The sequence below is a fragment of the Mesoplodon bidens genome, assembly GCF_964165515.1.
Source record: "Mesoplodon bidens genome assembly, chromosome: 12".
Classification (NCBI taxonomy): Eukaryota; Metazoa; Chordata; class Mammalia; order Artiodactyla; family Ziphiidae; genus Mesoplodon; species Mesoplodon bidens.
This window is the reverse complement of record NC_138168.1, coordinates 37,524,893-37,539,593: the sequence shown is the minus strand read 5'-3', so window position 1 is coordinate 37,539,593 and position 14,701 is coordinate 37,524,893. Positions and strand designations below refer to the sequence as shown.

Genomic DNA, 14,701 nt, shown 5'->3' with positions numbered 1-14,701 from the left:
CTCTTTGACAAATCTGCGTAGAGGTGGAATCTTTTGCTATTAAGACATGTATGCCAATGAGTGCCCTTAATTTGCCTCAGAGGAAATCTAGCCAAGCCCAGGCTTCACTCACTTTTAAAGCTCTCAGGCAGGAAAACTTCAAATTCATGGTTGCTCACTATTTAGTTAGAGCTCAGTCAGTTTAAATAAAACAAACAAACATCTCTTTTTCTTGATACTCCTAATATTTGTTCTTGGATTAAGCCAGACAAGCTGAAAGCCCACTTGTGCCTTATCTTCAACTATTGTACCATTTCTTTGGAGTGTCATCATTAGCCAACGTTGAGGAATCTCAGAAAAATTTCATAAATCATAAAATGGAGTCCTATTAAATGTACTGCTGCAGTTACAAAAAAGAAGCTATTTACTTTCTTTTTGAATTGGTTTCTAGAGTAGCTAAGATCCAAATATGAGATAAATGCTCTCTGGGACAAGGTAAGTTTTAAAAAAATCCCACCATATGGGGTCTGCCAGTGTTACAGGATCAAAAAGCGTGCATTCTGTGTAATAGCTTTACTCTGACTTCAACTTAACTTTCATATTCTCATTTCCCCTCCGTTCTGATTTTTCACTACTAATCTTGTTAAAATTATATAATTTTACTGTTGTATATATTTTAGATACTACTTTAATTCTGTTTTCATTTTGCGAATAGCAGGTTACACATCAGAAAACAAGTATGAAATAAGGGATATATCAACTAGAAGACAGAATGGAAATTCTATTATTAAAGGTGATGGATACTCTCACTTTTCAAACAGCAAAATAAGTCAGAGTTAGTTACTCTAGAGACAAGACAACTGATCACCTATATACTTGTTGGAGGCCTAGAGAAAGCCTACCAAAAGCCTATTATTTGCCACTGACAAATAGTACAGTGATACTCCAGGCATAAAGGAAAGGTATCCTTTCCAAGTCTGTGTATTCTAAATGTGACCAAGAATTGTTTGGTATTAAGTGAAAAACAAAACCCTACTCTAGATTCCAGTGCTTACTTTATCGCATCATTTTGTTCCCAAAAAAACCCAACCAAACAACAACAACCACCCTTATATTCTTTATTACTCAAATATAACACTAGAGCAATTTTCCAAATCCAATTAAATATTTTACTGTAGTGAAACCAACATCCATATTGGAAGACTGGATAAACATCTGCTTAATAAACTAACCATGTTATAACAGACATTTACTGTTGGTGGTTATATTTTATGAGATATAATTTAACATCTGAATCTGCATAACTCTCTAGTAGAGATTTTATCCTACATTTGAGAGGCTTCAAGACAGGTGGCTAATCTCCAGTCAGCCAGTGTGTATAGAAGAGCTTAAAAAACAAAGTCCAATGACTTGTGTTCAAGTTCAGGATCTACTACATAGTACAGCCTTGTACTAGCTATTTAACCCCTTACATCAATCCCCTCATATATAAGATATGAGCTAATAATAACTGTTTTCCAGTGTGCTGTTAGGCCTGAATAGTGCTGAAGTAACAGTAAGAGGTTTTACTGCTATGAATTGTTTCATTTGATTGACTTAGAATTATCTTTTTAGGTAGGCAATGCTTATTCTGAAATGAATACTTCCTAACATCACTAGGAGAAACATAAATCCCTCTGCTATTTCCTTGATCAATGATGGACACTGATCAAGCTACTTAATCTTTCTGAGACTCAGTTTCTTTATCTGTAAAGTGGAGCTAGTCCCTATTTCATTTGGTTATGGTGATGATTAAATAAGATCAAATGTGTAAGGCATCTCAGCATACAAGACAGGTAAAGAACAATTTTTTTTTCTCTTTTTCTTACTAGTTGATTTTAATGGTTGAGCTGCTTAATTGTTGATTTGAAGTTTATTCCCTCATTTCAGCACAAAACAGAAATATCTACTTCATTGATCAATATTCACATTAACAAACGGCATTTTAGCCATTTGAAAGTAACCTCGGAACTTCAATGTGCTTTAAAGATCATCAATATTTATATTACTTTCCTATAAGACAATTAATTAAAGTACTTAGACATTTTATCAGAAAATCACATCAAGATGACGTCTCTGGCTTCTTTTTTTTAAACCGACTGTGTAACAATAACACTTTGATTTAAAAAACAAAAAATCAGGGGACTTCTCTGGCAGTCCAGTGGTTAATACTCCACGCTTCCACTGCAGGGGTCACGGGTTTGATCCCTGGTTGGTGGGGAACTAAGATTCCCACATGCCACACAGTGTGGCCAAAAAATAAATAAATAAATAAACAAGACAAAAAGACAACCCTCAGAATGGGAGAAAATATTTGCAAATGAAGCAACTGACAAAGGATTAATCTCAAAATTTATAAGCAGCTCATGCAGCTCAATATCAAAAAAACAAACAACCCAATCCAAAAATGGGCAGAAGACCTAAATAGACATTTCTCCACAGAAGATATACAGATTGCCAACAAACACATGAAAGGATGCTCAACATCACTAATCATTAGAGAAATGCAAATCAAAAGTACAATGAGGTATCACCTCACACCGATCAGAATAGCCATCATAAAAAATCTACAAACAATAAATGCTGGAGAGGGTGGATAAAAGGGAACCCTCTTGCACTGTTGTGGGAATGTAAACTGATACAGCCACTATGGAGAACAGTATGGAGGTTCCTTAAAAAACTAAAAATATAATTACCATATGACCCAGCAATCCCACTACTGGGCATATACCCTGAGAAAACCATAATTCAAAAAGATACATGCACCACAATGTTCACTGCAGCACCATTTACAATAGCCAGGACATGGAAGCAACCTAACAGTAGGTGAGTGGATAAAGAAGATGTGGCACATATATACAATGGAATATTACTCAGCCATAAAAAGAAACAGAATTGAGTTATTTGTAGTGAGGTGGATGGACCTAGAGACTGTCATACAGAGTGAAGTAAGTCAGAAAGAGAAAAACAAATACCTATGCTAACACATATATATGGAATATAAAAAAAAAAGGGGTTCTGAAGAACCTAGGGGCAGGACAGGAATAAAGATGCAGACGTAGAGAATGGATTTGAAGACACGGCTTGGGGGGACTGGGAAGGGGAAGTTGGGACGAAGTGAGAGAGTAGCATTGACATGTACACACTACCAAATGTAAAATAGATAGCTAGTGGGAAGCAGCTGCATAGCACAGGGAGATCAGCTCAGTACTTTGTGACCACCTAGAGGGGTGGGATAGGGAGGGTGGGAGGGAGGCGCAAGAGGGAAGGGACATGGAGATATATGTATACATATAGCTGATTCACTTTGTTATACAGCAGAAATTAACACAACATTGTAAAGCACTTATACTCCAATAAAGATGTAAAAAAAAATTTCAAACTCAAATTTAATAAACAAATTAAGAACTTAAATAATTTAAAGATTACCTGTTTCAAAATGCCTGCTGCCATTTCATGGCTACAGTCAAAGATGACATGGAACTCCTTGCCTCTTTTCATTTCTTTTAGTAAGGGTTTTGCATCCTTTGTATCAGCAGGTAGTTGACGGATCTTAAGTCGAAGATTGTATCTTGATGGAGCTTTGATGAGCTCCTGCAAGCGAATGAGACCTTTAATGAAAAAGAAAAAAAATAGAATGTTACAGAAAAAACAGAGTAGTTCATAGAATCACAAAACATACCACAGTGTCTGATTTCCTTGACCATGTACATGTGTACGTCATGACGTGACCATTGAAATTCCTACTTCAGAACTCCCAATCCCCAGTTATTTTTGTTAAAATTACTTCTCAAATTCTTAGGGTATTTCTCAAAGTATGAAAGACATACATGACTGTAAGTTAATGTAAATAATTTAAATAGATAAAAGAATAAAAAATAAAATAGTTTCCCTCTCTATCCTAATTTTACTCCCAGTGGGTTGTCACTGTTGATGGTTTGAAATATTATCCTCCATATGCATTTGCACATATATACATAGAGGGTTTTTTTTTTGGATTTTACATCAATAATTGTTTTGTGACAATGTCTTATAGGTCATTGTAAGTTAGTGATTACTGTTCTAGTTTGTCCAATTATGTTTTAGTGGACATAATTTATGTAATTATTCTCTATTATTACAAACTTTGGTTATTGTTTCTTGTTTTTGTTCACAAGTAATGGTCTAGTAATTTGGTGTATATGTAAGAGCGATATATTTTTCTTAATAAGAAGACTAAATAGCCAGAAGTGTAATTAAATCACTTTAAGAAATAAAACTTTCCTTTGTATTGTTTTTATTTGTATCATTCTGTATTTCTTCAGAAATAAATATAACCACAGAAATTACTAATAAAGCAAATATTTTCCTAGAAAAGCAGCTCCTGATTATATGTTTCAAAAATATATCAAATTAATAGGTCCATTTTCAATAGATCATTAAACCGTTATGCATTTTTAAATAACAGAGACAAATCAATGAATTTATTCCTTTATAGAAACTTTCTAAGTAATGAAACCCCTTAAAAACTGATATAAAAGATCCAATATATAAGAGTATGATAAGAAAAGAACGATCATACAATTCTATTAGCTTGGACAAAATTAAGCAATTTCCTTTCCCCTTCTCCCCTCTTCCTTCTTATGTACCCCTTTTACCATCTCATCTTTATATTTCTAAAACTCTACTTCTATCTTTCCTGAAAAACTACCTTCATAAATATTACTATGACAAACAATAATAAAGGAAAATATTTGTAAATAACTATCTGGAACTCTCTCTCTCTCTCTCTCTCTCTCTCTCTATATATATATATATATATATAATATATATATATATATATATATATATATATACACACACACACACACAGATACTCTCTTTATTATATACGTATAACTCTATTTGGAAACAGGAATTAAAAGAATCTTACTATGACTAAAAATCTACTGTATATTAAAATAACATGAGATCTAAAGAATAAAATCTAATTCTAGGAATTTTTTTCATTCAGTTTTTAAATAAATAATAGATCCTCTTAGACATGTAATGCTATATACACTTTAATATGTTGCAACATAGTTAATAAAATTAACATGACTAATTTTCAGTATTTTTATCCTTGAGACATGCAAGATAAAACATATGTAAATTCATAAATCTATCTAGTATCTTTTGCTTTTAAAATATCATCCCACCAGACTTCCCTGGTGGCACAGTGGTTAAGAATCCTCCTGCCAGTGCAGGGGACATGGGTTCGATCCCTGGTCTGGAAAGATCCCACATGCCTTGGAGCAATTAAGCCCATGCACCACAGCTACTGAGCCTGCACTCTAGAGCCTGGGAGCCACCACTACTGAGCCCATGTGCCACAACTACTGAAGCCCATGTGCCTAGAGCCCGCGCTCCACAACAAGAGAAGCCACGGCAAGCAGAAACTCGTGCACCACAACGAAGAGTAGCCCCCGCTCACCACAACTAGAGAAAGCCCACGTGCAGCAACGAAGACCCATTGCAGCCAAAAAAAAATAATAAATAAAATTATAAAAAATTAAATGAATTCATTAAATAAAACATTGTCCCAGAAAGTTTACTTCATTGTAAGTTATTTTAAAATTTTGATATATAAAATCCTACAAATAATATTTGCATAAATTACACAGTATAATATTATTAGTAAAATAAATATTACATAATTAATTGATATCAAATATACCCATTAAACATGATACAATTCAGTCTAGGGAATTATGTATATAATGATTACAGATGTTAACACTGAACTGTACAAAGATGAAAACAAATATTTGAATTTATAACACCTGCTTAATTGTAGCAGCATTTAACATCGGGCTATAAAATCCTCTAAAACATCTATAAAAGGCTATACATTTCTTTACATATGGGAGTACTATGTAACTAAATTAGAATAAATTCTTAAAGGGTAGTAACGCTGTTTAACTACTTTTTATAAATAAACCTGAATATAATTGCTGTAAGGCAGTGGCTCCCAAACTTTGGAAGGTATGATAGTAACCTGTGAAGCTGGGGTACAATCTAAACGACCAAATAAGAATCTTCAGGTGATAGGACTCCTGCATGTACATTTTTAACAGTCTTTCCAGGTGAGAGATTCAAAGAGTGTGGCCAATTTCCAAAGATAGGTCTGGTTTCAGATAACTGTCTTATGAGAGCTACCCTTTGATAGCTATATTGTAGGATAATAACTATTTTATATTAACTAGTAGCATAAGACAATAAAACAATTAATTCAAAGAATGATTTCCAACTTCATTAGGAAGAGTGAGTTAAAAACTGTAAATACAACTGACTGTAGGAATAAGAGAGAGAAAAAAAGACATTCATTTACCCATGCATCAAATGTTTATTAAATTTTTACTGTAGGTCAAGCACTGTTCTAGACATTGAGGAGACAATGAAATATATAAATAGACAAATTTCCTGCCCATACCACGCTAAAAATACACAGGGGGACAAACGCTACTAAGCAAGCAATTATAAATGAAAAATGGCAATACTATTTTGATAGGGAAAGTACAGATGGTTGAGGAAGCATACAGCAGGATCACCTAACTCAGAATGGGAGTGTTCAGGGAAATTATCTCAAAGGAGGTGATGTCTAAGTTAATACCTAAATAAAAAGAGAAAGAATGGAAGGAATGGATGGAAGAAAAGACAGCTTTTATACTGGCATGGAGGTGAGAGAGCATGGGCAAAGAATCTTAAAAAGCAAGGAAGAAGTGCTGACAAGTGTAATTTGAGAAGAGGGCAGGGATGCTTAGGATGCCCTTGTATTTTACAGTAGAGTTAAGGCCTTAACTTAAAGGTGGTAGAAAATGCTCACTTGGAATCTGCATTTCAAAAGAATCACTCAGATTTTCACTATAGAGGACAGAAGAGAAGAACTAAAATGGGAGGAAGAGTTGGAAGACAGTTGTAATAACGCAGGTTGGGAAAGGGTAAGGTGTGTGTTCAGGTCAAGACGGTAGGGAGAGAAAGAAGAGGAGGGACTAGAGATTTTTTGTGTGTGTGTGGTGTGTTAGTTTCTGCTTTATAACAAAGTGAATCAGTTATACATATACATATGTTACATATGTTCCCATATCTCTTCCCTCTTGCATCTCCCTCCCTCCCACCCTCCCTATCCCACCCCTCTAGGGGTGAGCTGATCTCCCTGTGCTATGCGGCTGCTTCCCACTAGCTATCTATTTTACGTTTGGTAGTGTATATATGTCCGTGCCACTCTCTCACTTTGCCTAGAGTCTGTCATACAGAGTGAAGTAAGTCAGAAAGAGAAAAACAAATACCGTATGCTAACACATATATATGGAATCTAAGAAAAAAAAGGGACTAGAGATTTTTGAGAAAAGATGGTAAGTGGTTGGTGAGGGAGAAGGGCTGAGTCAGGGAGGTTTCTCAGATTTTTGGCTTGGGCATCTGTGAGGAGAGAGTGCTTCCAGAGTGTGAGGTCATGGGAGGAGTCTTATCTAGATCAGCAGTTCTCAAAGTGTGGTCCACAGCCCTCTCAGGAGGGTCCCTGAAGTCCAGTTATTTTCATAATAATAATAAGAGGTTCTTTGGCTTTTTTACTTTCATTCAGTCACGTGTGCAGTGGAGTGTTCTTGGGGTTACAAGACATGGATGATGTCACAGCAGATTGAACGAGAAAGTAGATATGAAAATCCAACTACCTCCTATTAAACCAAACATTAAAGAGACTTATGAGAATGCAAAACAAAGCCACTCTTCTTATTACTTTTTTTGTTTTAGAAAATATAGGTATTTTTCATTAAAATATGATATGTGAATAGATAATAGATTTGTTATTGCAATTATTAAATGAATTAATAAATATTTTTAAATGTTATAATTTTATTACTAATATGGTAAATGTTTATAAGCATATTATAAATGCTTTTAGAGATCCTCAGTAATTATTAAGAGTATAAAGTGGTACCAAAACCAAAATGCCTAAGAATTACTAAATTGGATTATCTCTAAATTTTTCCTAGTTCTAAGTTTCTCTTATTCTCATTAAGTTATTTATATAAATGCAGACTGATCTAATACCAACCTTGGTTGAATAAAGAAAAGAAAGCTACCCTTGGCTTACTTACCTCACAAGATTTTGAGCGACTCAAATGTAAATTTGGGGGATTTAGTCTACCAGAGTAGCAACAGCCTGAGTGTTGAATGTGAATCTCAGTTCAAAAATCTATGATATGGGGATCTTTATGCAAGACATTGTATCTCTCTTATATCCGTTTTATTTTCCTCTTCTCTATAATAGGGTAAAACCATCTATGAATTAATATATAAAACATCAAAGGGCTTCCCTGGTGGCGCAGTGGTTGAGAGTCCGCCTGCCGATGCAGGGGACACGGGTTCGTGCCCCGGTCCGGGAGGATCGCACATGCAGCGGAGCGGCTGGGCCCATGAGCCTTGGCCACTGAGCCTGTGCGTCCGGATCCTTGGTCCGCAACGGGAGAGGCCACAACAGTGAGACGTCCGCGTAACACACAAAAAAAAAAAAAAAAAAAAAGAAAAAAACAAACAAAAAAAAACACCAAAAGGAACTGGCATATATTAGATTCTCAAAAAGTAGCAATTTTCATTGCTGTTATTTGGGCTAAGAAGGAAAGAATATAGTTATTTTTTTAAATGTGCTGGTTAATAAATCTGTTCTTGGAAGTTATTTTGACAATCATATAGACTGAACACCTAACAACAACAAAATTTTAATCAAAATGTTGAGATTAACTCATTACTAAAGAAAAAGTAGCTATATAGTTATGGATTAGCCCAACAGTTCTGAATTGAAAAAGCTCAACTGACTCGAAAATAGAAATTTTCAGAAGTATAAAATCCACAAACAGAATTTGTAGAGTTCACCCTAAGTATAAATATTGCCAAGCATTTTCAAGTGTCTTAAGAATTCATGTGGATAGTCCACTGAGCTATCAGGTACAATAAATGTTTACTTATTCTCTTCACACATATACATCCCTGCTGGCATTAATGTAACAGATTTCAGTTTGCCAGCTTCCCTGAGGCATAATATTGAAGGGCTAAAATTTTTTTTAAAATAGCTGTTGCTAGTAGGAACTGCCATCTCTTACTTGAGAATTTGAGAGAAATGTTGTCTTTATTCATTCATTCAACATATATTTACTGCATATCTACTATGCACAAGACATCATTTCATGTATAAATATAATGATTGGGATAGTAGTATTTATTCAGTGTTTGCATGACATACAGTTTGACTTTTACATTTTTTAATACCAAAGTTGTTTCTCTAATGCTTTTCACATTCAGTTTTTGGAATCAAAATCGTTCAGCATTTCAATCCGAGAGAAGAAATCTAGAGAGGTGTTTGAATACTGAAAGTAGAATCATGATTTTTAAATTCTGGCTTTCCATCATCTACTGCACAGGTGCTTAGAGTCCTCTCTGAGCTTCTAAGCTTTCATTGCTCTGTCCAGTGCTATTGTTTCTCTTTTATCCATATTTCCATTGTAGATCCTTTCCCCTCCCCACTGTCTGACACATACAAATCCCTGTCTGAATTCTGTTATTCAGAACACCTTGAAAGAATAAGAGGAGGGCTGACAAAATGGGAGATGCATTCAAGACATCCAAAGAGTGGACGTTTACTGACCTACTTGAGTTATTTGATGACATCCCTGTCATTTAACATATGTGGGTGAGATTTTTATCCACAGGAAAAAGGGCTTAAACAGTAGGAATGTCTTTTAATTAAAATACTGGCTATGTATTTTCTGCTGTGGATCGCTATCGATCTTCCTACCTACCCCAGTGTTCCTCTGCAATGTATCACAGTCCAAAAATGCCAATTTCAGAAAGGATTACCCTAATCCCTCCATCATATACAAGTAAATATGCATGTTTTGTAAAATGAAACAGTTTTGTCCCCTTTTTAGGAAAAAAGTAAGCCTTTCAAAATAATTGGGATAGTATATATGTGGTCCTATCCTATGGTTCTTTGGTCAAAATGGAGAAATAAAAGGACTCAACTATTAGATAAAATAAAAGGGCAAAATCTATTTTGTTGAAAATATGGTTAACACAAATAATTTCCAAACAACAATTTTCAGAAATATACTTTAACAAATTTGGCACCTGGTTAAGTTATTTAATGAAAGAGTAGAATTATAACGCCTTAAAACAGTCTTTTAATTAAAATATCCCCTTTTCCCTAATGTAATTAGTTGATGTAATAGTAATAAAAAAGAAACAATCCAAGCAGATGGGTTCCTGAAAATCTTCTAATAAACAAGAGCACCACATTGCAATTATCCCTTTACTTTGGTAGATAAGTAACATTCTATTCCCTCTAATTCTATCACTGAGAGTACATTTCTTAAAGCTTTTTCTGCTTTCAGTTATTTTACAGTACCTAAAATCAAGGCGTATCTTAAGCTTCCAGGCGACAGAGGTCCAAGATGCTCTTTTCAGAAGTTGCCATCAATTTAGCTTTTAAGGAAAACCCAGAATGAACATTTATGCACACTCCAGCTGGCACTTGCTTCTAAAAAGATCAATCACACCACCTCTCCACAGGCCCAGTCTCCCCCAGCCCCAGGAAGGGAGTCCCAAGTTTGCTCCCATACCCAGGTATCTATTTCAGCTGCCACACAAACTAGAGCTTTGCCACCTGGCTTATTAATCAGGCCTATTTATCATTTCAGATAATGTGGTCTTTGTGCAGTCTAGACTCCCCTTACCCAAAATGCATTGCCTAAAAATGACTCATCTACATTCAATCATTGTCAGTTGTGTTTTTTTTCAGTTGAGAAAAGACAATTCATTGAAAGGCCAAGTATAACATTTCAAGGAGTTATTTTTATTGAATGTTTTATTTGTGCTACAGAGTGCTTTAAAGAAAACTAAATAGAATATGTATACCAGTTGTGGACCTTGTAATGTATAGTAATGCTGTAAATATAGAGAAGAGAGCTAATCATAATAAGAAAATCATAAATGGCTTTGACAGGAGAGGTAGATTGACATTGAAAAAAATTCTGTCTCCAAATTTTTGTCAGCCCTCCTCTCCTTGGGGGCAAGGTGAATTTGTTCAACAGTACAGGGAAGATAGAAAATAAAGAAAAGTGGGGTCCAGAAAAAAAAAAAAGGGAGAAGAAGAAAAGAGGAGAGGAAACTTCCAATGTGGTTTTCATCTTCTTGGAAAAGGGAGAGAAAGCTACGTAAAGTAAAATTAGAGGGCTGGTTTCCTGGAAAAATCCTAAAATCCTAACACTAACCTTACAGAGAGCAATTTGCTTCTCTCTATCTGAAATGTGTTATATATTTCAAGAATGACAGAGCCTAATACATTCAGAACTGAAAATATGTAAAAACACTTCAGCTTGATACATTAGAAACCAAGTGGCAAATGAGTTTCAATTCACATGCCAGGGTCAACTGATTATTGGTGGCTTCCTGGAGCACTGTGTTGAGAATATTCTTGAGACCAGTTCTATGATCAGGGACATAGGTCAATAAGGGATGGAACCTGGGTGGTGGGGTAGGCAGGCATGGTAACACCATGTATTGGTCGTCCCTCTATTAAAATCTCCTCCTTATGTATTAGCGTCATCAAATCCTATCCACGATATTGTTTTATTGATGGCAAAGCCTTTCTATGCTTCAGAATTGAAAATAATACAGTGCAGACAACACATTTTAGGCACCATGCTCTCTGTCGATGCCAGGATCCACATGGTTCAACCCTGAATCACGATGCATTCAAATAAGTAGAATCCAAACAGTAACTCTGACACTTACAGTCCCATGAAAACATTTAAAAATTGCATAAATTTATTGCCTGAAGCAACTCATTAAAATTTTATATTCTTTCTCTTCTAAAACACCTCCAAACCCTGAAAACTCAGTTTGACACATAATACATGTACAAGTGTATTTGTGTGTGTGTACATTTAGGCACACATGCATACACACACTATTCCTCTACTTCTATTTCCCTGGGAAATCTAATTTTTTTTTTTACGTCTTTATTGGAGTATAATTGCTTTACAATGGTGTGTTAGTTTCTGCTTTATAACAAAGTGAATCAGTTATACATATACATATGTTCCCACATCTCTTCCCTCTTGTGTCTCCCTCCCTCACATCCTCCCTATCCCACCCCTCTAGGTGGTCACAAAGCACCGAGCTGATCTCCCTGTGCTATGCGGCTGCTTCCCACTAGCTATCTATTTTACATTTGGTATTGTATATATGTCCGTGCCACTCTCACTTTGTCACAGCTTACCCTTCCCCCTCCCCATATCCTCAAGTCCATTCTCTAGTAGGTCTGTGTCTTTATTCCTGTCTTACCCCCAGGTTCTTCATGACATTTTTTTTTTCTTAACTTCCATATATATGTGTTAGCATACGGTATTTGTCTTTCTCTTTCTGACTTACTTCACTCTGTATGACAGACTCTACGTCCATCCACCTCACCACAAATAACTCAATTTCGTTTCTTTTTATGGCTGAGTAATATTCCATTGTATATATGTGCCACATCTTCTTTATCCATTCATCCGATGATGGACACTTAGGTTGTTTCCATCTCCGGGCTATTGTAAATAGAGCTGCAATGAACATTTTGGTAATCTAATTTATCTCTGACCTGACTTCTCCTCCGAGGAGAATCTGGGCCGACCCCTTTCCTGAACTCTAGACTCTTAAATTAACTTTCCTATTTGACAGTTGCATAGTAAAGAATTAACCTTACCCACAGAGAGGTCTGGCCTGTGCGCTTAGCTCCTGGGAGGTAATCTCTAAGCCCCAATAAGAGAACTTTGTTTATCTGGAGGCCTTGGGCCACAGAGAATACCTAACGATGTAATTTATGGTAGGGGCTTTGGGTCATGAGATATCAGCTAAACCTCTGGAGGGGATAGTGACCTACAGGTCAGCCAAGCAAGTGGTCAACTGTGTCTACATGACCAAGCCCCAGTTACAACTCTGGACACCAAGGCTCCAGTGAGTTTTCTTGGTTGGTAATACTCCATGCCTACTGTCACTCATTGTTGCCTGGAAAAGTTAGTACTGCCTACAAATCCAGTTGTTGGGAGAAGACGACTGGAACCTGAGTGTGGACCTGTGTGCCTCTTCTCTTGGCTGATCTTATTCTGTATCCTTGTCATAAATTGTAACAGTGAGTATAACAGCTTTTAGTCATTCTGTGGGTTGTCCTAGTGAATTATCAAACCTGAGGGTGATCTTGGGGACTCCTGAATAAAGTAACATCTCTACCTTGATGTACAGTAAATACTACAAAGCATTCCAAAATTGGCTCTTCATCTCCTCAGTCTCCCAAAGTGTTCCTCCTTCAATTGTCCCCACCTATGATAAGGGCAACTCTTTATCATTACAGTTAGGCCAAAAACCTTGATGTCATCTTTAATCGTTTCTTTCTAGCACACCTCACATCCAATTTATTAGAAAATCTTATCAAATCTACCTTCAAATGTACATAGAAAGCTGTCAACTCTTACTACTTTTAATACACTGGATTGAGCAATTATGATCTCTCAAATGGATTGTAAAAGCTTCCTAAGTAGCACTGCCCTTACATATTTTTATATCCACGTGTAGCCAGTAGCAATTCATAGCCTATGGTGTTTATTTCATAAGTCTGGTGAGTCAATACTCTGGATCTTTTAAGATGGAAAGGTGGGAATGAAGAAGCCAGGAACATACAGAACAGTTTTAGTTAGTATAGGCCTGGATACTATGAGGGCGGTTAAGAGGAAATACGCTTAGTGGCCATTGAAATCTGAAGTCCTTAGGCTTGACTCAATACATAAAGAATTCTAAAGCATGAGACACATTATCACTGGCTTGTGATTCTCTAGGCCAAGCTGAGGGAAACACTGTACTTCCAGACAACCAGTCCATCTAGATGTGCAGTCTTACTAGGTAGGGTCTCAGAGCTATAGCCAGAAGTCTCAAGTTCAAAACGGGGGATGCACTACAATCCCCCAAACTCCATTCTTGTGACAAGCTGCCTTAGAGCCATGTTCCTGGTGCAACTTGCTGGAGACAGGATGGGAGATAAGGACTTTGTCTTCCAAATATTGGGTGTGTATTCTGAGTGTTAATTGCCTGATTGCTGCTTTTGATTGCTGAAAGGTGAGGACAGAGGTTGGCGGCCATTGTTTTAAACCCCATGAGTTTTATCCATTCATTAGTCATGGACACTTAGGGTGGCTTCCATGTCCTGGCTATTGCAAATAAAGCTGCAATGAACATTGTGGTACATGACTCTTTTTGAATTATGGTTTTCTCAGGGTGTGGCACATACATACAATGGAATATTATTCAGCCATAAAAAGAAATGAAATTGAGTTATTTGTAGTGAGGTGGATGGATATAGAGTCTGTCATACAAAGTGAAGTAAGTCAGAAAGAGAAAAACAAATACCATATGCTAACACATATATATGGAATCTAAAAAAAAAAAAGGTTCTGAAGAACATAAGGGCAGGACAGGAATAAAGACGCAGACATAGAGAATGGACTCGAGGACACGGGGAGGGGTAAGGGTAAGTTGGGACAAAGTGAGAGAGTGGCATGGACTTATATGTACTACCAAATGTAAAATAGATAGCTAGTGGGAAGCAGCCGCATAGCGTAGGGAGATCAGCTCG

At 36.2% G+C, this 14,701-nt stretch overlaps 1 protein-coding gene across 6 annotated transcripts in view; it reads right to left on the bottom strand.

Annotated features, from left to right (window-relative positions):
- GRIK2 (glutamate ionotropic receptor kainate type subunit 2) overlaps positions 1–14,701 on the bottom strand; it is a 638,500-nt gene that overhangs the window by 336,317 nt on the left and 287,482 nt on the right. For all 6 annotated transcript variants that reach the window (XM_081251561.1, XM_081251565.1, XM_081251560.1 and 3 more), the window contains one exon: positions 3,448–3,629. In XM_081251561.1, the coding sequence (XP_081107687.1) occupies positions 3,448–3,629 (182 nt within the window). The remainder of the gene's footprint in view (positions 1–3,447; positions 3,630–14,701) is intronic.